The 24814-nt window shown below is 42.2% G+C and overlaps 1 protein-coding gene across 1 annotated transcript; it reads left to right on the top strand.

Moving 5' to 3' along the window:
• The first annotated feature begins 109 nt into the window (after positions 1–109).
• UGT8 (UDP glycosyltransferase 8) lies at positions 110–24146 on the top strand. The gene is made up of 5 exons (XM_008935879.1): positions 110–934; positions 17415–17557; positions 19892–19968; positions 21377–21596; positions 23225–24146. The coding sequence occupies exons 1-5, from the start codon at positions 113–115 to the stop codon at positions 23586–23588; spliced, it is 1626 nt and encodes a 541-aa protein (XP_008934127.1). The 5' UTR covers positions 110–112; the 3' UTR covers positions 23589–24146.
• The last annotated feature ends 668 nt before the right edge of the window (positions 24147–24814 follow it).

Genomic DNA, 24814 nt, shown 5'->3' with positions numbered 1-24814 from the left:
AATGGGAGATGTGATGAGCTTTCATGGGACAGCCTCATAACTTTTTTAAATTCCCAGGTAGTGTGCAAACCTGTTTGCTGTTGATGTAATGTTTTTATTTCTCATTTCAGCTATGAAGCCCTACACTCCAGCTTTCATCCTCCTGTGGAGTGCTGTCGGGATAGCAAGGGCTGCCAAAATCGTTGTTGTGCCGCCAATTATGTTTGAAAGCCATCTTTATATTTTCAAGACTCTGGCCTCAGCCTTGCATGACCAAGGTCACCAGACAGTGTTTCTCCTTTCTGAGGGTAGAGAGATTCCTCCATCTAATCACTATAGACTTCAGCGTTATCCAGGGATCTTTAACAGCAGCACCTCGGATGATTTTCTCCAGTCCAAGATGAGGAGTATCTTCTCGGGGAGACTGACAGCCCTCGAACTGTTTGATATCCTGGACCACTATTCCAAGAACTGTGACATGATTGTTGGCAACCGAAACCTCATGCATGCCCTGAAACAGGAAAAATTTGACCTGCTCCTGGTAGATCCCAATGAGATGTGTGGATTTGTTATAGCTCATCTTCTAGGGGTTAAATATGCGGTCTTTTCCACTGGCCTCTGGTATCCAGCAGAAGTGGGTGCTCCAGCTCCCCTGTCTTACGTCCCAGAGTTTAACTCGCTGCTCACAGATCACATGAACCTATTTGAGAGGATTAAAAATACTGTTGTTTATCTTATTTCAAGATTTGGAGTCAGTTTTTTGGTTCTGCCAAAGTATGAAAGGATAATGCAGAAACACCAGGTTCTGCCGGAGCGGTCCATGTATGACTTGGTTCATGGATCCAGCCTGTGGATGCTTTGTACTGATGTAGCACTGGAGTTCCCGAGACCTACACTACCCAATGTTGTTTACGTGGGAGGAATCCTGACCAAACCGGCCAGCCCTCTGCCAGAAGTAAGGTTTGCTGAGCTTTACAGTAATTTCTGTGGTGTCCAGTTGACCTCATGTGATGTGTGGCAGTTTTTCAACAGTGAATTTCAAATAGGCTAAGTGTTTCTTGTTGCCTGGTGCAATATACCTTTGGAGTCACTGGGAGTAGCTTGGGGTGGTGTCGAGGGGAACTGTCAGACACAAACTCAACCAAGTGAGTCCTTTGTGGCTGCATGTGGTTTTTGAGTAAGGTGCTGAATGGTATGTAAGGACAAAAAATGAATGTATGTGATCTTGGAAATTTTATCTGTAGCAGCTTTTAACCACACTTGGTTAGAATGAGAGGAAGATGGAAGAGATGAATGCTGTTTACACTTAAAGAAGCCTGCTGATAGGTTGTACTTTCTAAGATCATGGTATTAGTGTTTCTATGGAGAGTTTAATTACTTTGATTTGATAGTTAAAAATGTCTTTAAACTAGGTGTACATATAGGTGTGGAGAAACCGTGTGTATAGGCCAAGAAATGGAGATGGTGTGAGATGATGTAAATGGCACCACTGTTGTACTCAAAAGAATTTCCACTGGCCATCAGGCACTGAAATTCAGACTGAAATAGTGGTAGTGACTGGACCGGTTCCAGAAATCCTGGCTGCATAGATTAATAATTAAGTTTGATCGCTTCAGTGTACTGTGTGAACTGTGATATACCATATCCAAGAATGCCTCCGTTTAGGCACAGCACAACAGTGAGTGATAGGCAGCAAAAATTTCACAGGAAACCATGTTGCTGACACTTCTACTTATCTATGCGTAAACAAATAGATCTTGAATTGGAGATGGTTATTAACGGACACTTCTGGGTGATAAATAGGTAGGTAGACCTGCAGTGCTCAATAATTTGCTTCTAAAAATGTCTTATTCAGCCTTTGCTTTTTGTTTGAAAACTACCAGACCCAATTTTCATCTGTCTTATGCTGAAAATTGGTTGTGGAAGGCTGTTTGGGGTTGTGTGGGTTTTTTTTTTTTTAATCATTCTTTGCAGTGTTGGTAGTGTCTTGACTTAGGGGTACCTGTTTTCACCTGTTTTTTCAGAAAACATTAGGCAATTCTCTGATTTAGGTTGCAGGATGTGAAGTGCTGAACCAGTTTGCTCATCTTTTTTTCCATCCCCTCTTTGGCTTCCAGGGCTGCTTAGCTGAATGAGAGCAGGCGTTTGCATGGCACTCTCCACACACATGTGGCCATGCCTCAGCAGGGGCTGTTGTCTGTGCCCCAGAGTGTCCTCAGAGGTGCCCACAGCAGTGCTGGTTTTCACCGGTTCTTCCTGCGTCTGCATTAATGTGGTCATGTTTCAGAAGCTGCACCAATATCCTGAGAAGTCAGGCCAAAAGTAGCCCTGTGCTGTCTAAAGGTCCAGGTCTATTCTCTCCAGGAAAAACCTGCTGGATGCATTGATTTTCAGTTCTTCATTTTCCAAACCTGTATTTTCTTGTTCTCCAAGAAGAAAAATGTTGTTGTTGCACAATAAATTTGAGCACCATGTTAACTTTTTTTTTTGTCTCTGTAGATTGGTCCTTAGGGTAAAAAAATTAGCAGTCCTCAACAGCAGATAGTTTCTTTGCTATAAAATGAAGTGGAAGAAAATGAAAGGAGTGGTTTTCCTTCACTGTTTTTGCTGTAGGGATGTGAGTATGTAAATATATAGATATATATTGGTGCACACACACATAAGTATCTACTTGGAGCCCTATGAGCATATATTTGTGTACTTTCTAAATTTTTACTCTGGAAAGATAAATGTTAACCTGTTAAAATATATTATGATGCAAGAAGGTGGAACAGTAAGTGAAGTGTTAAATGTGACCAGGCTGACAGTGACCTTGAAACAGACCTGTAGGTAGAGTGCATGCTGGCAAACATTTATCACACTGAGGGGGGAAACCCCTGTAATTATTTGTGAAATGAGACATTATTTCCTTTCTTTTGAGCTTTATTGGGCAATTAATTCTTACTATGTCCAAAGCGTGGGGTTTGATTGAATGTGAGAGACAAAGTGAGCGTGTTCATCTTTTATCACCTAATTTATCCATGTCTAAGCTGTTCCACATAAGCCACTGCAGTATGCATTGTAGGTAAATTATTGAGCAATCAGTTTGTTTTTACTGAACAGGTAGATTATAATTCCTAACTGTCACTTTATTCTGGCAGATGAAAATTGGATAGTTGCGACCTGGTTTTAGCTGTTGCTGCATCTCTAAGGCAGGAGCTAATTTATTTTCTGCAGCTTTTAGCCTGATGTATTGAGGTAAAAGAGAAGCAGAGCTGGTTCGCCTTTCTATGCTGGGCTGTAAGTAGTGGTGCTTCAGGAGCAGTTTCATAGATGAAGGTGATGTTTCTACCCAGAGATGATCATCAGAAAAGGGCACGTGGCCAGGAGAACAGCTCTAGCAGGCAGATTTAAGCTACAATTACAAGCCATTCAAGTCTATTACATTCTCCAAAATTGCTTGTAAGTAGCCTAGTCTACTTTTCTGGTAGAGCAGTATTAGGAGAAAAAAAAAAAAAATTGTGTTTTCAGGTCTAAAATACCTGCTGAAGACAAAACACCCAGGCACCTCAGCAGTGGCACTGCTGCTGCCTCAGCAGAGATAGTTGATTTTTGGAGGGAGAGGAAGGAGGAAAAAAAGACAGTTTCTACAGATAACTGAAAAACTCTAGTTTTCTGCTAATAAGTAACATCTTCAAAATGTAAGGCAGAGAGTAATTATAAAATCTAAGATGAGCCAAAGGTTAAGGCCTTTTAAACCATTATGGGATGGCTGTTGTTTAATTCTAGGAAATGTGGTAGCTCTCTTCTGTGGTCCCTGAGTCTGCACCTATGTGTTCCTTAAGCTTTCTTTAAAGACAATTTAGAGCAACAGCTTTAAAGGTAGCTCATAGCAGGGGGTGCTGAATACCCATGAGGGGAAACAAACTCGAGTCTTGCTTTTCTCTGTCCCAGTCCCATCTATGTTAATATTTTGATTCAGGGCAGTGGAAGTGTTTTCCAAATACCCACTTACTGCATGCAGGTTCCTTTCATAGTTTAGTTTTGGTGCAGGTAAATGAGATTTATTTTGAAGCGTGTTAAGCTGGAAGCTTTCTTTCACCCATGAACCAAACGCTTGCTGGCGTCTGACAGGAAGCATAAGGGTCTGTAGCAGCGTTTGGCCTTTTGCATGGCAGTAAGTGATGTGCTTCGTGGGGGGCACGCTCAGGTCAGGGACCACAGCAGACGGAGCCAAAGTCAAGCTGCTGGGGCGTGCGCAGCGTGTGCGTGGAGCCTCTGCTGTGCCGGCACGGTGCTCTGGCAGGGCCAGGCTGCAGTCCCTGCAGGGACCCTGTGGTACCTGTGCGTCGCCCGTGAGGGGAGCTGGCCTTACTGGGACGTGTCCTTGCTCCCCTGCCCGGGCCAGAGCCCGGTTGCGGCGGGCGTGATTCCCGGCTGCTGCTGAGCTGTACGTCGGTGAGAGCCGCAGCGCGCAGCCCCCGCTGCGGTACGCGCACTGCCAGCGCGCCGTTGGGTCGCAGCCTGCGCGGCTGCCTCGGGAAGCCGTCGCCAGGCTCCAGCCTCCTTTTGCTCTACCCCTAAGGCAGGGCTGTGCTGTCGGTCTGCGCTTGGCGCAGTGTCCCTTGGCGTGGCCGCAGTGATCGGCGTGCGGAGCCAGGAGCCAGCGAGTCCTTGGGAGGTCACCGCTCTGCCCGGCATCCTGCGGCGCCTTGCGGCAGCTTTTTCCGCGGCGTAGCGGGGTTGGTCTTGCCCTTTACAAAGAGGCAGCTTGTCTGGCAGGGACTGAAATGCCTCATGACAGCACGTTCCCGCCTGTGCTCTCCGGATCCCTGCTGCAGGTGGATGAAGCTGAGTGTAACTTATGTCACTCGGTTTCATTGTGGTGAGAGGGCTGGTGGTTGCTTCACAAAGCTCAGAGTAGGCAATACGTGCTACACAGTTGTCTGCTGTGGTAACTAGCCTGCTGCTCTCACTGGTTAAAGTCTATGTATTTAGAAGGTGCTTTTTGTATGAATAGTGTGCTGTGTAAAAGACAAGGAGATGCTTAATGTGCCTGCACCCATTACCCCTTAAGTGAGTAAAAACTTGTGTGTGTTTTTAGGGTTTGTGCAGTGACCTCCAGAAAGAGTGGATTTTGAATTGCACAGAGGACAGTGCAAGCAGAATTAGCCTTAAAAGATCAGAAGCTAGAGACAGCCCGAATATCCCATCTTTAAGGTAGTTGCTGACTTATACAATGAAATGTACAGTGCTACCTGGCCGTATTTTCCAGGTAACTACCTGCCAGTGGCCATTAGGAGGCTAAAAGGCTGCTCTGCCTCTTCCTTACCATGCCTCTTCAGAGGAATCTCGTGAAGCTCAGTGAAGCTGGCTTTTTAAAGTAACACACAGTTTAGGAAACAATGGGGAAACCTCTGCTATGGCATTTATATCTTGTTACTAGGTTGGTACGTAGTTAGGTGTTAATCAGCCTGATAAGATACGTCCTTGAATCAGGGTAGAAACCTGACGGGTGCTACAAGCAGCCGCCTCAGAAAATACCCAGGCCCTGGTGAGGAGGGGAGAGGAGGCACTGGAAATGAGCAGGTGTCTTCCCTGCAAGCCAAGCAGCTGGACAGTGTCTCAGAAGGACTCCTTGCCACCCACTGGTCAGTGATGTTGGTGGGTTGGAAACAAGTTGGATCCTGCAGTTTGGATACAGTTGTACTTGAGATTATCTATGTCAGTGTTTACAGAAAGGGGGAAAAAAAAATCACTAAAATAACACACACCCTGTAGGCTGTAAGTTGAGCTGCTGCTTTTTCATATCTGTACATTTTTTAAAATTTCATAACTACCTCTGTGTAACACTGCTTTTTTTCCACTGTTGGTATTGAGGACTTTGCACTGAATGCCATTTGTTGTTTATAGGAAAAGAGAAACAAATTACTGATTTTTTTTTAAAAAAAAATTCCATACCCAAGTAAATTGAATTTATGCTACAAAGGAGGGTGTTCATGTTTCACAATTAGAAGCTGTCCTTTCAGCCATAGCTGTCAACAAATACTAATTACAATAGCTTACTTGCTCCTCCCTGTAGATCTCTTATCTAATCCTGTTACTACATAGATCTGGATCTGTGTAACAAATTGGTGGCTTTGAAATATCTTAACAAAAAAGTGTTTTTTTCTTTTCCTGAGTCTTGCTACCAGCTGTATATTTACTAGGGGTGTGTCTGTGTTAGCTGATACTGGTATTTATCTTAAAATTAGGTGGAAGAATAAAGAGATGTTTTATTCCTTAGATCATATTGTTCTCCTTCATTCAAATTCAAGGACACTGTAAACTCTTGCAGTCTGTAGCAGTAGATTTTTTGCTCGTGGCATAGCACCATCTTCTGTATTTTACTTTTTTTTTAAAAAAAAAATGCCGGGGAGTAGTTCTTATAGAGCTACTTCTGACACATTCCAGTGATGTGAAGCAATTCTAGAGCTGTTTTAAAATGCATGTGACTGTCAACTGGGGAGGGATGAAGTCTAAGGATGATAGAGATTATGGGGCACTGGGTATATTCTGTGCTGAACCATATGATCCTGTATTTTGGCTCTGAAATAGTTTTCACATAAACACTCTTCCTGCCCCAACAAATCTTTTGCTACACAAATAAGTGTTACCTGAGCTCTTCAGATACCCACAGTCATAGAACTGTTGTAGTCCCCAGTCTCAGTTGCTCCAGTATGGCTTGATTGGCAAACCATGTCTGTTCCTGCTCTACTCCTGCATTTTGAATTCAGGAAGGTCTGTGACTCAGCACCTACCTGTGTAGTCAGACACGGGGGAAAGGGTACAGGGTTGATTGCAGAAGTCAGTCAAGTATCTCCAGTAAAACTTGGTCAGGAAGGCAGGTCCTCCAGGTGCGCGTGCCAAACGTAAGTGAGCTGAGGAACGAAAACCAAACCTCTTTAAGCCTGTGCTGTCCATCAAAAAGCAAGTCTCTGTGGTTCATGAATAGTAACACGAGGAGGTTATGTCTTCACATCAAATAATTGTGAGTGTTCAGAATGGAAAACAAAGTGGTCAGACCTTGGATCTTGCAACAGTCAAATTATGAAAGTGAGAAAAGCTATTTTACTGTATACCTTTACAAAAAATCAAATGGGCTAATATAAGCTACTAATACCAACAGATTTTCTGGTTTAAAGTGTTCTAATTAATCATTTTCGTGTTGAAATGCACAAACCAACAAGATTTATTCACTTTGGTAGTGTGCAGTGCTTTCACTGAGTGTCACTTGTGAGTTTCTAAGACTGACCCGTATGTAGGACAAATCAGGTAGTGGTGTTTTTTCAATGGTCTGCTTCTCTAGCACACTGTAAAGTAATTTCTAGCACAATGTAGAGATAATTTGTAACGTGATAGGGTGGTGAGGTGTCTGAGGCAGGAGTCTCCAGGAGAGGATGGAGGCTTCTAAAGAGGATGGGGAGGAGAAGGGATGGTCCTACGCCTGGCTCCTTGCCACAGTGGTTGAGAGCAACTGGAACATAACCTCTTCCATCATGTGGCTTCAGGCATCTCTTACCTGACCTTTTGAAGAGTGCTGGGAAAAAATCAGTAATGCATCTTCAGCTTCTGTGCCTAAAAAAGCTTCTGTCTTCCAAATAATGCCATTCTCATTAAAAGCTTGCCTGCAAGGGAATCCTTGTTTCAGGGAGTCAGTTCATATTTGGCTGAAACCTAGTGCGCAGTAATATTTTCAGTGCCCAGGTTCAGTGGATGTTCTTTACAGATGACCTGCAGTCAAATCTTCTCTCATATCCTGACTGAGCACTCCTGGCAGGGAACTTGTAGGTCACAACTGCACCTCAAATAGAATTTTTGTTATTAAAACATACATGTGTGCGTGTATATACACATTTATAAATATTAAAAAAAGAGAGAAGGGAGGAAGTAAGCTCCAGGGAGAAAGAAAAGCTATTTAATCTGAAGAGGAAGTGAAGAACTTGCCATTATTATATCAAAGCTGCAGGTTAGAATTACATCTGCTACCAGCCACAGAGCACAGGTGTGGTACTGGAACAACGTAAGACAACAGTTCCCACCTACAATGTGAATTTATGGATGGGGATGTATGCCAGTAGCTGTAATGCAGAGGTCTGGGGTTAAAATTCAGTTTATTTTCAATATTCTTCTTACTGTATTCACTGCAATTTTATTTGACCCAATTTTCTGTAGATGGTAAAACATTAGTAAAAGCATCTCCATACTTAAGACTGTCTTAACTGTTACTTGTACAGCTTTTCTCCTACATAGGCAGCTACTGGAACTGTAGGAGGATTGGCAAAACTCTGGTTTGCATTTACATTTCATATTTATAAACTTTTCAGTGTATGCTTGCAAGTTACACAGCAGGGCTTCATGTTTAGGAAAGTGTATTTTTGTGTGTTATTTTTTGTGGTTTTGAACAGAATATTGCTTCTAGGGTAACATCAACAAGGTTCTTTAATTTGAATCATGTGTTTGAGGGTATTTCTCCACCTGCCACTCTATGCAGTGAGTTTAATAACCTCTCTTGAAGGGCAAGCTTCTTATTTTGAACTACCTTCCGTTCATGTGAAAGGCAAGGTTGCTTTCCCAGGGTGCTTGCCAAAGGCCCGGTGAGTAATGGATTTCTGAGGGAGAGTGTTGCATCAGGAAGTACTTGCGCGGCAGTTTTCTGGTTGACCTCTAGTTTAGGTAGACCGTGTTCTTGGGGGCTGCACTGGATACGTCTGTAACTCTAGAGAGGGCTGAGACACGGAAGAAAAGGCAAAGGCTTCTGGTACTGTATTTCTTGTCTGCATTTTTGAGTCTGAATTTCATTCCTCTTTAAAGTTAAATGGAGTTAAACATTCTGTTGGTATTGGGTGTTAAATGGGAAAAGGCAGTTGAGGTCAGGGACAAGAAAATTCAAAGTTTTGGACACTGTAAAGCTTCATAAGGCTTTAAAGACATCCCCTCCCTGCCCCCTGCCCTCAATGCATTTTGATAAGCCAAATACACAGTGTATATACACCAAATAATTAGTGACAAAGATAAAAGGAAAAAGTCTGTATTTCAACGGGGCTGAGTCTGTGTCTAATACTGAAGAAGCACTTTATCAGCAGCATTGTTAGATTAATATGAGATGAAAGTGCACTTAGGAGTGCTTGGGTCCTAATAGAAAACAGTTCAGATACTGGTTTGTTTCCTAACTGAGTGTGTTAGTGCGGCACTAACCAGTGGGAGAAAGAGGAATTTAGTCTGATGCTATAATCCTGAGTATGCTTTTTTTTTTAAAGTCTACAAAGTATTTGTTTTGGAATTATCTTACTCTATGAACTACAAAATATGAAAAAATAATGTGATTATTAACTATGTGGACTTTATGGTAGATCTCATTAATAGAATGACATTTATTAAGATCTTAAAAGTATATGGTGCAGGCCAGCCAATGTCGGGATATCTAGGGAAGACAAGATACAAATTTACTGTGACTTTACAAATACCCCACCTTTTGTGTTTCATTTTTAGAAGTTTGGGTTTGACTTCAAACAGCAGAATAAATGGAGAGCAGAGGGGGACAGACAAGAAAAAATGTTTAGTTACAAGTTCACAACAGAGGGCAGGGTTGTGATAGATGGCAACATGTACCCGAGGAAAGACAGCAATTAACTTGCTGTTAATCCAGAGGGAAATGGTGGGGCGTGGAAGGATCTTGTCCTGGTTGGGAGCAGCGTGGCTGCTGTTAATAGAACTGACTAAGGCAGATGATACAGAAAGGAACAAACCCTGATAAAACAAGATGAGGGTGTTTGCCTCGTGGTTGTCACTTTCAAAAGGCAGGAATTTAGGTAATGGAAAAATAACCTTCAGAGCTTGCCACCCATGTTAGGAGATGCGGAGACCTTGGGCTGAGGCAGCAGAAGGCAGCTGGATGTGTTGAGTCAGGGAGGTGGGAGTCATCCTCTGCTCAGTGCAGGCCAGCATTCACTGTGGTGTCCTGTGTTCTTTGCTTGTTAGAGCAAATTAAAAAATAAACAGCCCACCCTATTTTTGGTTGTAAACTGCTTTACAAATTCACAGCAAGTAAGTACAAGCAAACAAAGTGCTTTGCCTGAACTGATGGAGGTTCTCTGTGTTTGCTGCAGACTGACATGTTATCTTATAACTTTTAGATTATATGATTGGACTCTGTTGGTTCAGTGAGAGTGAAGATTGTATAAAGGTGTCTGTATGACATTTAACCACCTGTGCTGAAGTGTTTTTTAGTAAAATTTGAAGTGAGGTTAAAAATGTTTTAATATGGTATTTAAATACTTAATGGGAGAAGTACTATTTAGAAGATGCCAGAAAAGTTAGGGCACTAATAAAAATGGTCTGTATACCTTTCTGTTTGTTTATCAATACATCTCCTTTCTAAAGATCACTTCATGGGGCTTCTTATTTATTTATTTTGAAATAGATATGGCTTTGTCTCCTCTCAGCAGCATTTGGTGGTAAAAGTTGGATAGTATGCCTGTGCTCTCCATCAGGGAATGGTGGTTTGCAACCATATTCAAAGAACAGGCATTTGTGCTATTACACATTTGAATCGAGCAGCTGAACAGGGCAGGCTTCGGATATTAAACCCAGTTATGTTTGTATTTGTGTACTTTGTTTATCTGAAACAAAGCTCAGTATTAGGCACCACTGGTTACTGCCAGCTGGGTCCTCACTCTATAGTCACAGCTGTGCATTTAGCATCTAAGCCTGCTAAGAATAGCTAATTAGAAAATCAAATGGAACAAAGCTCACACAGTAGGCTTGGCACAATAGCATTCCTGTCTGAGAATGGTAAAAGGATTTATTTCTTTTTTTTTTTATTCCTTTCCCCCTCACGCCTATAGTACAGCGTAGGTCAATAAGTGCTTTTTCTCCCTATGCAGGCACAGGGAGGACCTCAGTAAAGACCACATGTACTCAAAAACCTTCACTCTTCGGTAGTGTCACACAGAAATCATTACTCGGAATAAGGGGAACGAGGCAAGGTCGCGGTGTCTGCTCCCGTGCAAAGCTCTGACTGCAGTAAGTGGTGCCCCTGCAGAAAGGAGAAGACTGCTTGGGCAGCCTGGGAATAGCATACAGGAGAAACTCAAGGCAGTGGTTTAGAAGCAAGCAAGCATGCAACTTCTGAGAGGAGCAAAATGGCTCTAGGGCCAGCCTGCTACTCCCTGGAAGCTCCCTGCCTTGGGAAGGGAGGGGATGGTACCTGGCTGAGTGCCTTTGGTCCATGCAAGTGCCATGCAGCTCTGTGAGACCTGCAAGGGTGTTTAATTATCGCTTATTAAAAGGTTTTGAAAGCACATCTGATGTGGACCGTGGTCAAAGATACCTTCTTTGAGACTCAGGGTGCCAGGATCAGTCAGTCAACAGAAGTGAAGTGTTTGTATGAACAACTAGGCAGCTTTGAAAGGAAGTTTATCATTTCAGTCTCCTTTTGACTATTTTTCCCAAAGAACGTGCATTTGCACCGGGGTTAACGTGAGAACAGGCCGAGGCCTGACAGGGTTTGGCACAGTGTTGTAATTGGGGCTTCCTTAAGCCTTTCATATCTTAGCATGCATTGATTATTTTTTTAGTCACTTAACTCCAGCAAAAATGATAATGAATTAATATATGCATTAGCTGATATTTTCTTGGAGATGTATATAAAGCTATAATTAGATTAAAACCAAAATTCAATTAGAAGATGTAGTTCACAATTCAGTTCAGAAACTGAACATGTGCTGTAGTAGACTTGACAGGTTTTCTGCTGTTCACATGGGCTGACCTCATCTGTGGTCATACTGTGCCTGGTGGGGAGATGGGGTGGGCAAGAAGAGGTGTGATGTGTGTACCTGTAGGTGCTCAGATTTGTCCTTTGGATGAGCCTCTCCACTGACTGCTGAGAGAGCCTGGAGAAAACAGCTTCCCTTGAGTCATTTTTGTGGGTGGGTCTCCAATCCCAGACTTTTCAGCTGTGTTCAAGTGCCTTAAAACTTCTGGAAAATCCTAGTGTGAGCCTGTGGTATCCACCTTAATACTTAATTTAGTTCAGCTGGTTTTCAGTGTGAACTTCCAAAGAATTATCATTATATTATTAATACTTCTTAAACCACAAGTGATGTGCCTGATTGAAGTTTTCTCAGAAATTCTATTGAAAATGTTGCTTTCAAGCTTATCAGGGTTTTGGGGTTGTAATTGAGAGTTCAATTCCTATTTTCAAAGAGGGAAGCCAGGTCTCTTGTTTCTAAGCTGCTGGTCAGCTTGGCAAGTTTGCAGAGTAGCCTGAGCAAAGCTATCTTGTCTGATGGCTATGAATTACACTAATTGAGAGTTTTTTCAGGTTTTATTGTGTAGAAAGAAAATACTTATATTTAGAAAGAAAAGGCAATCAGGAGCTCTGTTAGAGTCACTGAAAGAGAGAACCATTTAAAGAAGTGCTTGTCTTTATGATGTATATGTCAAGTTTGAATTAACTGCAAAGGTCAAAGATGTTTCCTTCTCACTTGTGTTCAGTTGAAGTTTGAAGCAGAGTTTGAGGAAGGCTCAATAATGCTGCTCCTCATGCAATACCCTCCCCCCCAGACCTTTACTGGAGTCTTAGACCTCTGAAGTTGTAATTTCAGATATCAAATATCCTTTCATTATGTTAAAAAAAAAAAAAAAAAAAAAAATCACCATTTACAGTGAACCTGAACATCATTTAAATGGTGCAAAATGAGGTTGCTTTCCTGCTGTAAGCAAGGAACTGTAAAATGCTGCCTGACCAGGGAACGCTGCTTTTAATGAAGGCAGCACTAATGACTCATCCTGACTCGGTGCCTTTTCATACCGGGCGTAATTAGATCGTGCAGACAGAATGTGCTGGAGGTCAAAAGTGTAAGTGGATTTAAGAAGAAGAAAGGGGTGAGTTCATAGGGGTTGAGCCCTGGGTGTTTGAGGAGCTTTTTAGCATACAGTGTTGGAGTGATGGTTTCGTTGAAACTGCTGCTTGGGGTGTTTGGGCTAATAGAGCCTTAAGGTATGGAAAGGTGGGGAGGTGACTAAAGGTTGTAGTGACTAGATGTGCTGAAATTGTAGGCAAACAAAATTGTCCTGTGGGATCAGTGTGCTCTCTTCCCCACTCAGGGTTTGTGAGAACTGCTCAGAGCTTGTTGTATTTTGTGCTGCTCGTCCCACATCACAGTTGCTGCAGTGAGCTTCCCAAAGTAAATGCTGGGAACGTATACACCCGAGTTAAGTGATGAGTATGGCCATAGTAATAATGCTGAGTAAGCATTTTCATGTGGCCAGATCGTGGCCTGCTTTTTATCTACTGTGAGTCTCGCTTCTGTACCTTGTATGCCACATAAAGGACTGGGAAAGTTCAAGAAAATCCTGAGCCTTTGTCACGGGCTCAGCTCGTTGTACCAGGACATTCAGATCTGTCTTGCAACCAAAGGCCTATGGACGCCACTCACTTGGATTCAGTTCCGCTAGATCTTCAGTTTAGAAAGTCTGGTCTAAAAAACTCTCAGGAGAAATAATTTTCAGAAGTTAAAGGTACCTGAGAATAATGATTCCTCCAGGTCATTAACTTGGGGAGCTCTATGAGGAGGCAGTGTAAGTCCCCTGTTCTTCATTTCCCGATTTTTACCCAACTCTTGCATTTTTGCATTTTTTGCAACGTTCAGCTGTTGTAATTCAGGCTGTGTTATGCCAGGAATTACACAGATGTATGCAAGGAGAACCCTTGTCCAGACAAGCCTGTAGTTCATTTTCTGCAGCCTATGCACGGAACTCATCTCCAGCACCCCTCTGGGGAAGCAAATTGGTAAGGGACTGCAGATCAGGAGGCAAGTAAGCAATTCCTCTTACTACCAGCACAATGTAAAACTTAAGTGATGTTTGGACAAATGTGAGTGTGTAGAGGGGAAAGAACCTTTCAGTTGATGTCAAAATATCACAAGCAGAGTTGAAACTCTTTGGATCTTCTTGAGGTTGGCACGGGACAGCTCTGAACCTTGCTGTGAGGAACCAAAATTGTGTTCTTTCTAAGTTAACATCTGAAAAGAAACCCTGAGGACAGCTTCATGTTCCTTTTACTTCTGATTTGGGTTGGCCAGGCATCATCCAGCTCTTGTCTGGAAGCCCTTGGGAGCTGCATTGGCTGTTCTGAGTCTCTGCCTGTTGTGCTTCTGTTGATCGTTCTGTACCAGCTGGATCAGAGCTGATTTGCACTTCACCAGCTCGCAGCATGGCAAACGTCATTTCTTGTCTCTTCCTTGTGCAGACTCTGTCTGTAGGGGAAGCAATGCTTCATTTCTGAAGTAAAGTAAAATCTTTCCGTGCAAGCTCCTGTTGCTTTGATTGTAGTTTGAGGGCTGGGCAGTGTTCATGTGTTCGCTGCCACACTTAAGAGGTGGGTCCAGAGAGGGAGAACTCTGATAATAAGGTTCAGTTTATATAGACTAAACCAGTTTGTATTCCATAGATTTCTACTTTTTTTTTTTTTTTTTTTTTTTTTTGTATGTGGTCCCATTTAATGTAGCAGACAAATGCCATCTTTTGAGCCTGATGATGGGATCTTGTCTAGCCTGGCAACATGCTAAGTTTTGTACAGATGATGTTCCACCAGAGCACTGGGATTACCTTCCAAGCAAAGGGTTACAAAGGTTTGGCTATGAAATCAGCCATATTAACATGAAACAGATTGTCTCACTATTGCATGACAATAAAATGCAAAAGCCTTTTTGTAGGGTGACTAATTTCATGGTAATATTAAAGTTGTTTTTTTTCTTTTCTCTACATAAAAATTGAAGTACTTAATAACTATTTGTTGTTATACCTGTGGATTTTTGATTGCTATTTTAGCAATTCCATTATAAGGAAATCTTTTATACCTCCTCTGTATTTGCATAACGATGTATAATTCTTAGTATGGGAATACATCAGAGTTGTGAAGTCTCATAGAATTTCTAATTAAGCACAGAGGAGCCAGTACCCTTGGGAGCCATTCCTCAGTTAGAAAAGACTGATCTCTAGCAGCAGAAACCATGTCTCACCAAGCGTAAGTAGTAACTAGTAGGATTTTCCAGTACTGCATGAGAAATACTTGAGCTGTAGTGCCAACCATCCTGTTTGCATCTATGTTAAAAAGCAAACATACCTCCAGCTGGACTTTGTGCCACCGACCACAGCTGTATGGACCCTACAGTTCAGCTGCTTTTCAGTCCCACCTCACTGTCCATCTGTGTAGCCAGCACCTTATCAGTTTGCCTGTGAGGCTGTGGTGGGAGGCAGTGCTGAAAGCCTTACTCAGGTCCCCAGCACTGCAGGGGGGTCTCCCCAGAGCAGAGCAGGGGGGGCGGGATCCCCTTCCTGCCCAGCTGCCCACACTACTGGGGGTGCAGCCCGGCCTTGGCTTCTGGGCTGTGAGTGCTTGGTGCTGGCTTCTGTCCAGCTTCTTAACCCCCAGCACCCCCAAGTCCTTCTCCTCAGGGCTGCTCTCGATCCATTCTCCACCCAGCCTGTATTTGTGCATTTGCATTTGCAAATTAGCCCATATGCATTTGCAGCACGCCTTAGGTCCTTAAGTAAAATTCAAGGACGAACTTTAAATAAATCACACAGCCACATGGAAACTTCCATGTCAGAAGTTCATCCCGTAATAAATGATTCAGCTTCAAGGCAGGTCACGGACACTTTCTCTCCTTTCCCTTCTTCCCCCTTCCTCCATGGACATAGAAGAAGAATATAGAAAAGAAAGATCACTGGGAAAGGATGAAGAAAAAGAAAAAGTGTGGATTCTAGCGAGAACAGAAATCCCTTTTTCACTGCGTGGCAGGGACTAGTGTAGAACCGCAGTGTAGCGGGCAGGTCGTCACTATAGCTGCTGGTCTTGGGGTAGCTTGTGTGGTTTTGTGCTCGGGTAGGATCACACAGCATTACTCTGTGCCTGTACAGCCTGCTGTTTGTGACCGGGACAAGAGGAGCATTGTGAACAGGGTGCTTAATTTTTCTTTTTACTGATTTTCTATTGCTGTACTGGTGTTGAGCTGTCTTAAGCTTAAATTTGATGAGGCCACAATTAAACCATATCCTGTGAAAGAGAAGATATTCTTCAGCAGACTCATATCTCTGTCACTGGAATATTTTGTTTGTTTCCACTACTGAGAGTTGCATTGGAAGCACTGGAACTTAAACCCATGTTCCCAAAAGTAAAGAGTATACTGAGGCTTTTACCTTTTTTCCAGCACTTTTCCCTCTGAAGCCAAATGTCATGGGTTTTGTGTCTGAGACTTGTTTAGCTGGCAGTTCTGTTCTCTGGTGTGCTCAAATGGTTCTTCCTCTGACCCTGCAGAGCCCTGCTGTGCTGGTGGTGGTCAGTAGTGGCATCTGCTGGCTTTGCTTGTCATCAGTGACACAAACCCTGTTTCCACAAGTCAGCCCCGGCATTCCGATGTTGTGGCTTCCTTTGCAGATTAACCATGACTTGCCTGAAGGATCAGCTATGAAGAAATTGCCTGTGGCTGGACCCACTGGGGTGTTCAGTACTAGGATATCCTGGACCAGCTGTGGCTGTGCCTAGGGTGACCACCTGTGGGCTGAGCATCTCTCTGTGAGAGACCTGAAGCCACAGTCAGCAGAAGGCAGGGGGGCCTCACCTTGCCTAAATCGAGGCAGCCCTTGAATCGGGAGACTCAATTTCAGAGTAATTCCAGGAGGTGGATGAGTTTAAGGATGTAAAGGGCTTTGGCCTTTGATAGACTTGTGTGTATTTGATATAATCCTGGTAAGTTGCTGTGGAAGAGGCACACAGTTAGGTCTAAGTAAGATAAGTCTACTGGTCCCGGAAGGTGGGACATCCACCCTGTACTTGGCATACAGATGTGATATTGTTCCTTGTTCCTTGAAATGTTGGAACAGAGCAGTTGAAACTGAAGGTGGTTTTTTTTAAGTTCTGGTTTCTTTCAAGCTTTGTTTGCTGTTTTTATATAAATGAAGCAAAACCCAACCCTTTTGAAGTATTCTCACTTCCTTTAAGGCTAGAAGTCACACAGTTTAGTCCCAGACTTCATCTGTGTATTTCCTGTGCTGTACTTCCAGGCTGATACTGTGAGAGAGATCTATTTATACTTTGCTGGGTTAAAATGTAATGTGTTAACTTGTGAGTGTGTGTCAACTGATCAGCCAAGAAAGGATGAAACTTGTTGTTAATACGGAAGCTAAAACAAGCCCAGAAGAATTTTGCTGTTCCTAGCCTGGATTGTGGATTCTGAATCATCGATGTGGTGATTTCTGTAAGCTCTGACTTTTTGAAACTTGGCTTGTGAAGTCACATAGGGTCCAACAGCTGTTCTCCTAAACAATGCTTATTTAATCTTTGTTTTTTAATTAATTTTATGGTCTACCTGTGCTCCTACAGCACTCAGTATAAATTTTCACTTTCACAGGACCTCCAAACGTGGGTGAATGGTGCTAATGAAAATGGCTTTGTGCTCGTCTCATTTGGAGCTGGAGTGAAATACCTGTCGGAAGATATAGCGAATAAGTTGGCACATGCTCTGGCAAGGCTGCCTCAGAGGGTTATTTGGAGGTAAGTGCAGTGGCAGATGTACTTGGGGTGGTTTGAAAGATGCTTATTTCCTTTCGTGCCATCTTGAGCAGTCCCCTGGTAGTGAGGAGGAGCGATGATTTTGTGGCAGAATAAGGCCTAGGTTATACTTCTGTATTGAGTTTGTATCCTAGACGGATTTGGGACACTGGGAAGCAAGTCTGAGGTTATAACATCTGTGACATACTGTCATCATTACGGATAAAAAGGCCACCCTGGGGAGCAAGAATGACATCCTGCTGATTTCATCCTGTCTTTTCTTCTTTCTTTTTTTTTTTTAGCTCCTTCTTCTCTTTTACCTGTATACAGAGACTGCCATAATTGCTCTTCTTTTTTCAGTGAGAAATTGGAAGAAGGAAAATCTGCAGGAGTAAAAATCAGTAATAACCTGTCTCTAATCTAAAACCATCTTGGGTGGTGCTCTAAGCTTACTGTAAAAATTCAAGAATTGTTTAGTCAGCTCTGTTTCATGTGGAACATAGTTCAGAGGAGTTCATGTGAACCATTGATTTCCAAAGAATCTGTCTTAAAACTTAGGGCTGCTGTCTGTCCTTGATGTACTTTTGGAGTTGTATTAGCAGTCTGTTTAGCAGCTTGTTCCCTGGCATCGCTTAGGGACTGTTTTCACTTCTGTGCTTAACTGAAATGGTGAGCCCCACTAATGAACAGGAAAATGGAAGTTCTTTGGGCTATGGCACAGAATCTTTGGTAGTTGCAGTAAAGATCTCGTCGGGTTTTGTTTTAGGGTAAAGCCACTTCATGTTGGTTACTTACAAAGCCTGCAGCGCTGCTTGGCTTGTAATTGTTAGTCCCAGTTGATCTTGCTGTTTTTTATTTTTGTTTTATCCTTCTATCATGTTTTCTCTGGAATGTTTTTCTGTAGTAAATCAATTTTAATGGATTTTTCTTAGGGATAGTTTTTTTTAAATAGAAACACAACCATTGCAGTTGATGCCTTCTGTTAAAATTTTTACATTTCCTTGCTATTAATTTCCCTTACAGCGTTGCTTTTGTTGTGTGGTGTTCTTTTTTGTTATCTGCCATCTATTACGTGCTGAATGACTTTTTGGATAAGGGAACCCACCTGCTGTTTCTTTCCGTCATGATTTATGGCATAGGAAGATGTCCCTTGGAGTAGGTGTAAGGCATGGTCTGTGGGAGAGCTGAGCAAGTGGCTTTCAGTCACCCCAGTGGGAACCCGAGGTCCATAATTAAATATCTAAATATGACATCATGAGTCCAACTTTACTTTTATTATATGCTTCTGATGATGAAATACTAGTTAGAGCCAAAACCAGGAACATAGTTTATTTGCTTCTATAGAAGAGTGTAAATAATGTAGGTTTTATTTCAACATGCAGAATGTATAAGCCAGTTGTAGAGATGTATGGCTTGCTTAATTGAGAATATGCAGGTGATTCTTCATGAAGTTAGAGTTTAATAATCACAATCTTTTCAAGTTGTTTGAAGGAGCTGTCACAAAACAGCTCTAGCTTCTAGTGGTCACTAGTAATTTTTTCCTTCCTCCTTTTCTGTTTAGCTTTCTGTATTAGCTTTTATAACATGAATGAGTTTGTAGCTTGAGCCTGTATTTATAGGCTAAACTTTTCCAGCAAAAGTTGAGCCATTGGGTTTCAGGCAGTTGAGCAAGTAAGACAAATACACTTGTCTTACATTCTGGTTCCAAGCTTTTCATCAGTCTCATAAGCTGAGCTGTCAGCTTTACACTTCCTGGTATTAATAACTCCTTTTAAAATATGACAGTGTCAGTTATCAAGAGCTCCAGGAAACTGGTCAACTGGAATAGAATACCTCATGTTAATGGTGGGGATGATTATTTGTGTGCTGTTGAGATGCTCTTGGTGTAGTTACCTAGTACCAGCCAGAGTTTGCAGTAAAGCAATGGACTCAGAACCACAGAGAGGTTATAAAACCTCCTGCCAGTAACAGTGGTAAAGTTGCGTGTGCTTTGGGAAGGAGCTACGTTATGTTAACAGAAAATATTGCATTTCAAGCCAAATTACAAGGAAACTGAGTGATGAAAACATGAAGTTGAAAGTCACTAGCTATTTGCAGTGTTGACAGCTGCAATAGCTTAATAGCTTTAATGATGACAACATGATGTTGGAAGTTATCAGCTATTTACAACATTGATAGCGTTGGTTTACAGGTTGAGCCTATTTTGGTTTCTTGTAATAGTGGGCAAACAGTACCCTGGTGGAACTGGAAATCTGCTTAGGGCTCATGGAGCATTTGGCTTGATGCTTTGGTTTATAGGTTTTGGACACCTTGATAACTCGGCTTCCATTGTTTTAGATTTTCAGGAAACAAACCAAGGAATTTAGGCAACAACACAAAGCTTATAGAATGGTTACCACAGAATGACCTCCTTGGTGAGTATCTTGATCACGTATTGCTTGTTCTCACTGTAGTTCACGTTGCTGTTCCAACAATATTCTACTGCATTAGCTGTCATTCTAAAGCTAGGATAATTTCTCTAATGGAAATCATAGAATGAGAGTATAGTATTTGTCAGAATTTCAAGATGATGAAATCAAACACCTTTCTGATGTTAATTATCTTCCTCTGGTACTCTTTTTTTTTTTTTTTTTTTTTCCCATAAGTTAATAGTGTGGAAAGACATAGTTATTCCAAAGACTATTTGGCTTAATACGTAGGAAAAAATTTTTGACAGGTGTCTTCTATACTGTAGAAGCTATGTAGTTTGAGGAAAAAATAATTATTAAAGATGAATAAGTGGGAATTTTCTTGAATCTGCTGTTTTATGGAACTGATGACTGTAAGTGTTATGTAACTGTTTCTCTGTTATGAAGAAGCATGGTATGGCATTCATGGGTCACTTCATGGATGAGTCATAAAACTAAGCACACAAAATTTGTTCATGTTGCATCAAAACAAGTCTTGAGGATCTCTACATACTGCCGTATGTAGGCACATTATTTTTACCCCGAAGAAAGCTCTAACAACTTAGGCATGTGTTGTAAGCTGGTAATAACATTCCTGTTTAATCTGAGGTACTCAGGTACTCCAGGTCTGTGGTGCAGAGGTGAAACGTGAAATTCTCCCGTCTTTGGGTAAAGACTGTGTCAGAGTCTGTGTATTTGATTTTTTCCCCTTCCTTTCCTGTTGAAGACTGCACATCAGAGGGGCCACAGAATATGCGCGCGTCTCTGTGTGAGCGTTTCGGCTGAGTATTTATTGTAACGTAGTGATTAGACAAGAGACTTTGAAAGCAGGTAGATTTGTTTTGGTTACTAAATTACTCTGAGGCAGTCTCATTATTCCATTACACAAAGTTGTTATCATTATTGTCAGATCTTGCTAGCCTGGAGTAAGGCATGTGAAGCTGTAGAGGGAATGTAACATCAGTTCTCCTGTCATTAGCTTGTATTTCATATGAGTAATGAGGAAAAACAGTCTCTTCCTGGCTCACTTGTACTGCTGAACTGGTTGTAGTCATCACCTGCAGCTACTCAGGAGAGAACAATGCATATTAATTATTCCATTAATAATTTTACACAACTTGTATGCATGAAAATGTTCTTTGTATTGTCTTGGTGCATAAGGAAATGATGTAACGCGTGAGAAATTTCAGTGGAGCTGGTTTAAGGAGGAGCACTTCAGAACAAGTTGTGTTCTTCTTTTGCCTTCCTGAATTGCAGCTGTAGCAATACAGTTACAAATGTTCTGTACTCATTGCCTTCAAGAACTTTACATTAAGGAGTTGTAAATGTTTTGGGTTTGGTTTCATTAAAATCTTCATGCCTCTTCTCTTTTCAGGTCACTCTAACATTAAAGCTTTTCTTAGTCATGGAGGTTTGAACAGCATTTTTGAAACCATGTACCACGGGGTCCCGGTGGTGGGGATTCCCCTTTTTGGAGACCATTATGATACCATGACTCGTGTGCAGGCCAAAGGCATGGGAATATTGCTGAACTGGAAGACCGTCACGGAGAGTGAATTGTATGAAGCCCTAGTAAAAGTTATTAATGATCCCAGGTATGAAGTGTTTCTTGCTTTTATTTTAAGTTACTGTTATGGGCCAAATATGCATATGCAGAAGCTTTGTGCAAGGGGCAAAAGCAAAACCACGTTGGGATTGATTTGTGTGCACAGCTGGGGCAAGGCTTTGAATGGTTGTCCTATTTCACAGGAGGACTTAGTTGCTCAGGGTTCTGTGTAGGTGCTAAGCTCATTGCCCACGTACCAACATTCAAGTTGTCATGTTGCTTTTTGGTGACAGGTGTCCTTTGAAGGGCAGAAAGGTTACAGAAGTGAACCCATCATGACTGACTCCTTGCTGCAGACCAACATCTGTTTTTGTGTCTCGCTGACTTCATATTTAGCAATCTGTCTGTAGTGCTGCCTGAGGGGCCTGGAGCAAAATGCACCTATATGATTGTTAAAATACGGAGGTGTTTGAAGAGTGACTTTTCTCTAAAGTCCCATGATTTATTTTTTTTTTTTTAAACATATTGTTTTGGTCTGGCTATTAATACCTCTCTTAAGGTCAGGAAGGACATTTGTGTGTGTTTGCAATGAAAATATTCTAACAAATTATTATGAATAAGAGGACTCCAGACTGTTTTGTGTGATGGTTTTTTTGTTGGTGGTGGTGATCAGGTGGAATAAGTAAAAGCTCATGAACTGTGTTTCATAACTCTTTCCAATTCCAGCAAACAAATTTGATCAGATATAAAGTGTGAGGAGAGTCAGTTTGTTTTGACCTGTTCTGTTTTAAACATCTGCCACATTCAGACCACCTCCAGATCAAAAATACTGCTGTGTTAGCTGGTGGTTTGTTGTATCGGGCTACCTGTAGGCTTGGAGCCTGGTGCCGACAGCGCTTCCTGCTTTCATGGGAGCGAAGCCTTGAAGCGGCACCTGCCTTCGAACAGGAGCAGCCTGGGAGGAGCGAGCAGCAGAACCACAGTGAAGGGGCTGTTGCTAAAGAGGACTTGATAACATCAGTTGCATCACCTTTCCCTTGTGCAATTATCCTTAGTGTAAAGGCAGGTCCTGCCTACCTAACTAGTCAGCCCTGCGGCTGCGGTGAGGGGGGGGAGAAGGAATTTGACATCGGCTGCTGGGGATGGTCTGTTGAGGAAAAACAAAAAGTTTTCAGCTGAACTCTGGACCCAAGCAGAATATTGTGCAATCAAAACCAAGTTTCTCCCTTGGTTCTGCATTTCTCTAGTAATTCAGTTGCACAATAACATAAATGAGCTGTGTGTTAGGCAGGGTCTGTTGCCACTTGACAGTGGGAAAGGCAAATTTCTCTCGCTCGGTAGGATTCGTTTTGGCTTAGATAAGATCCCCCTCTGACAGCAGGTCAGGTCACTTTGGCTCTTCACGGCTTTGCTGGAGGGTGGATTTCTGCCTTCAGTCACGTGTGGGTCTGCTTTTCTAGTCGTTCCACATCTGTGAGCTGCACAAACTGATTTAAGCAGAGATTTTATCTGCCGTGTCTAGCCCTGTGTACGCCGCCGGTGGCGAGACTCCTGCGGTCACACGCTGGTTGAGCTGCAGAGGCTAAAGTGTATTAATGTGTTTGCAGGCTTGCATTGCACGGAGCACTGATGCCAATTTTTCCTTTCTTCCCTTGTCTCTCTCCTCCTTCCCTGCAGCTACCGGCAGCGGGCCCAGAGGCTGTCTGAGATTCACAAAGACCAGCCCGGCCACCCCGTTAACCGGACTGTGTACTGGATTAATTACATCCTCCGCCACAACGGAGCCCAGCATCTACGTGCCGCTGTTTACAGCATCTCCTTCTATCAGTATTTCTTACTGGATATTGCCTTTGTCCTACTAGTGGGTGCTGCCTTACTTTATTATAGTTTGGCCAGGATAACAAAATTTATCCGCAAACAAAGCAAAAACCTTTGGTCAAATGACAAACATAGTGCTGTTAATGGACATTACCAGAACGGGATCCCAAATGGCAAATATAGAAGAAATGGCCACATTAAGCATGAAAAAAAGGTGAAATGAGCCAACCGCCCCATGTAAAGTAGTAATGAATCAGATCAGTAATCGAGTTTTATTGCTGTAACTTAGTCTAACAACTACTTAAAACCTCAATAAGCAGTTCTAACACTCCCCTCCAGTATGTAATAGTATGTGACAAAATTCTGTGGAAATAAGAAAAGTCTTTAAACAAAAAAAAAGAGAGGCAAGCACAACCTAAAATGGAAGATATTTTGTTCTTAATACTGATGCAGAGAGGTTATTTTGGCACTGAAGTTTTTAAAAGCCTTAATTCTCTCAAGTTAAATGATGACCATATTTATGCATTTTCAGTTTTTAAAAACTAAGTGTTGCCCAAATGAGGAGAGGTTTCTTTTTATTTGCAGATGTTTTTTCTTTTATTTTTTTATTATTTTAATATATCCATCTTTTAGCTGAGAGAACTCTAGTGCTAGTTCTGAGTTTCCTCTTTTTGAAGATTCAACATGTTGTGTAAGAATGCTGTTTAAAAGATACTTTTCCCCTGTCTTTGTGCAAGAAATAGTGAGTTGCGGACTGAGAACAGAGACATAAAGGAAGAAAAAATCTTAAAATGAGCACTGAAGAAAAATGGCAAAAATATGTACTTGTTTTACTGATAAGCTGCATGACTCTTCTGCTCACTACCAGTACTTTGGAGAAAAGGGTCTTGAGCAGGTCTACAGTATGTCCTAATTTTTAATTTATAGAAAATTTTATTTGTTGCCTTTCTCTGCATATATAATTTATGCCATGAAAATATTAGGGAGTTTTATTTCACTTAAAAGTATGGCTGTGTGGGAAGTAGATTTGCATAATTAGGAAAAATAAAGGAAACAGACAGCAAGAACAAGGAAGGAAAATCTAGCCCTGTGCTCAATGCAGGTGATTTTGTAATGGCCCAGAGCTGTGCAGAATCAAACCACTATTCAGGTTTCAAAACAACACAACGAACAACAAACCCACCCCCAAGTTGAATGTCTTTCCTATTAATTCTCATTAAGTTCTTTCTAAATCACAATGTTGTAGATGTTCTCTTTCAACGGTTGTATCTGGAAAAAAATATTACCTTCTATTAGCCTGGGCCACGCAATCCATGTTTCACATAGTTGCCAATTGGAGTTGCCCGGCGTGGGCCCGCTCTCCGGGCGGGTGACCGGCTCTCCTTCCGCGGTGTGTGGGCGCGCGTGGGGCGAAGCCTGGCCGCCCCAGGGGCGGGTGTGCAGAGGTGG

Source organism: Merops nubicus, unplaced genomic scaffold, assembly GCF_000691845.1.
Source record: "Merops nubicus isolate BGI_N331 unplaced genomic scaffold, ASM69184v1 scaffold31142, whole genome shotgun sequence".
In the NCBI taxonomy this organism is placed as follows: domain Eukaryota; kingdom Metazoa; phylum Chordata; class Aves; order Coraciiformes; family Meropidae; genus Merops; species Merops nubicus.
The sequence above is the reverse complement of the archived record's forward strand: the minus strand, read 5'-3'. Positions and strand labels throughout refer to the sequence as shown.

What these genes read in the sequence shown, in the direction of transcription:
- UGT8 (XM_008935879.1), top strand. Translation starts at nt 113, where the DNA reads ATGAAGCCCTACACTCCAGCTTTCATCCTCCTGTGGAGTGCTGTCGGG. An exon ending in CGGCCAGCCCTCTGCCAGAA is followed by an intron (nt 935 to 17,414) that starts GTAAGGTTTGCT and finishes TCACTTTCACAG; the next exon opens with GACCTCCAAACGTGGGTGAA. An exon ending in ACCACAGAATGACCTCCTTG is followed by an intron (nt 19,969 to 21,376) that starts GTGAGTATCTTG and finishes TTCTCTTTTCAG; the next exon opens with GTCACTCTAACATTAAAGCT.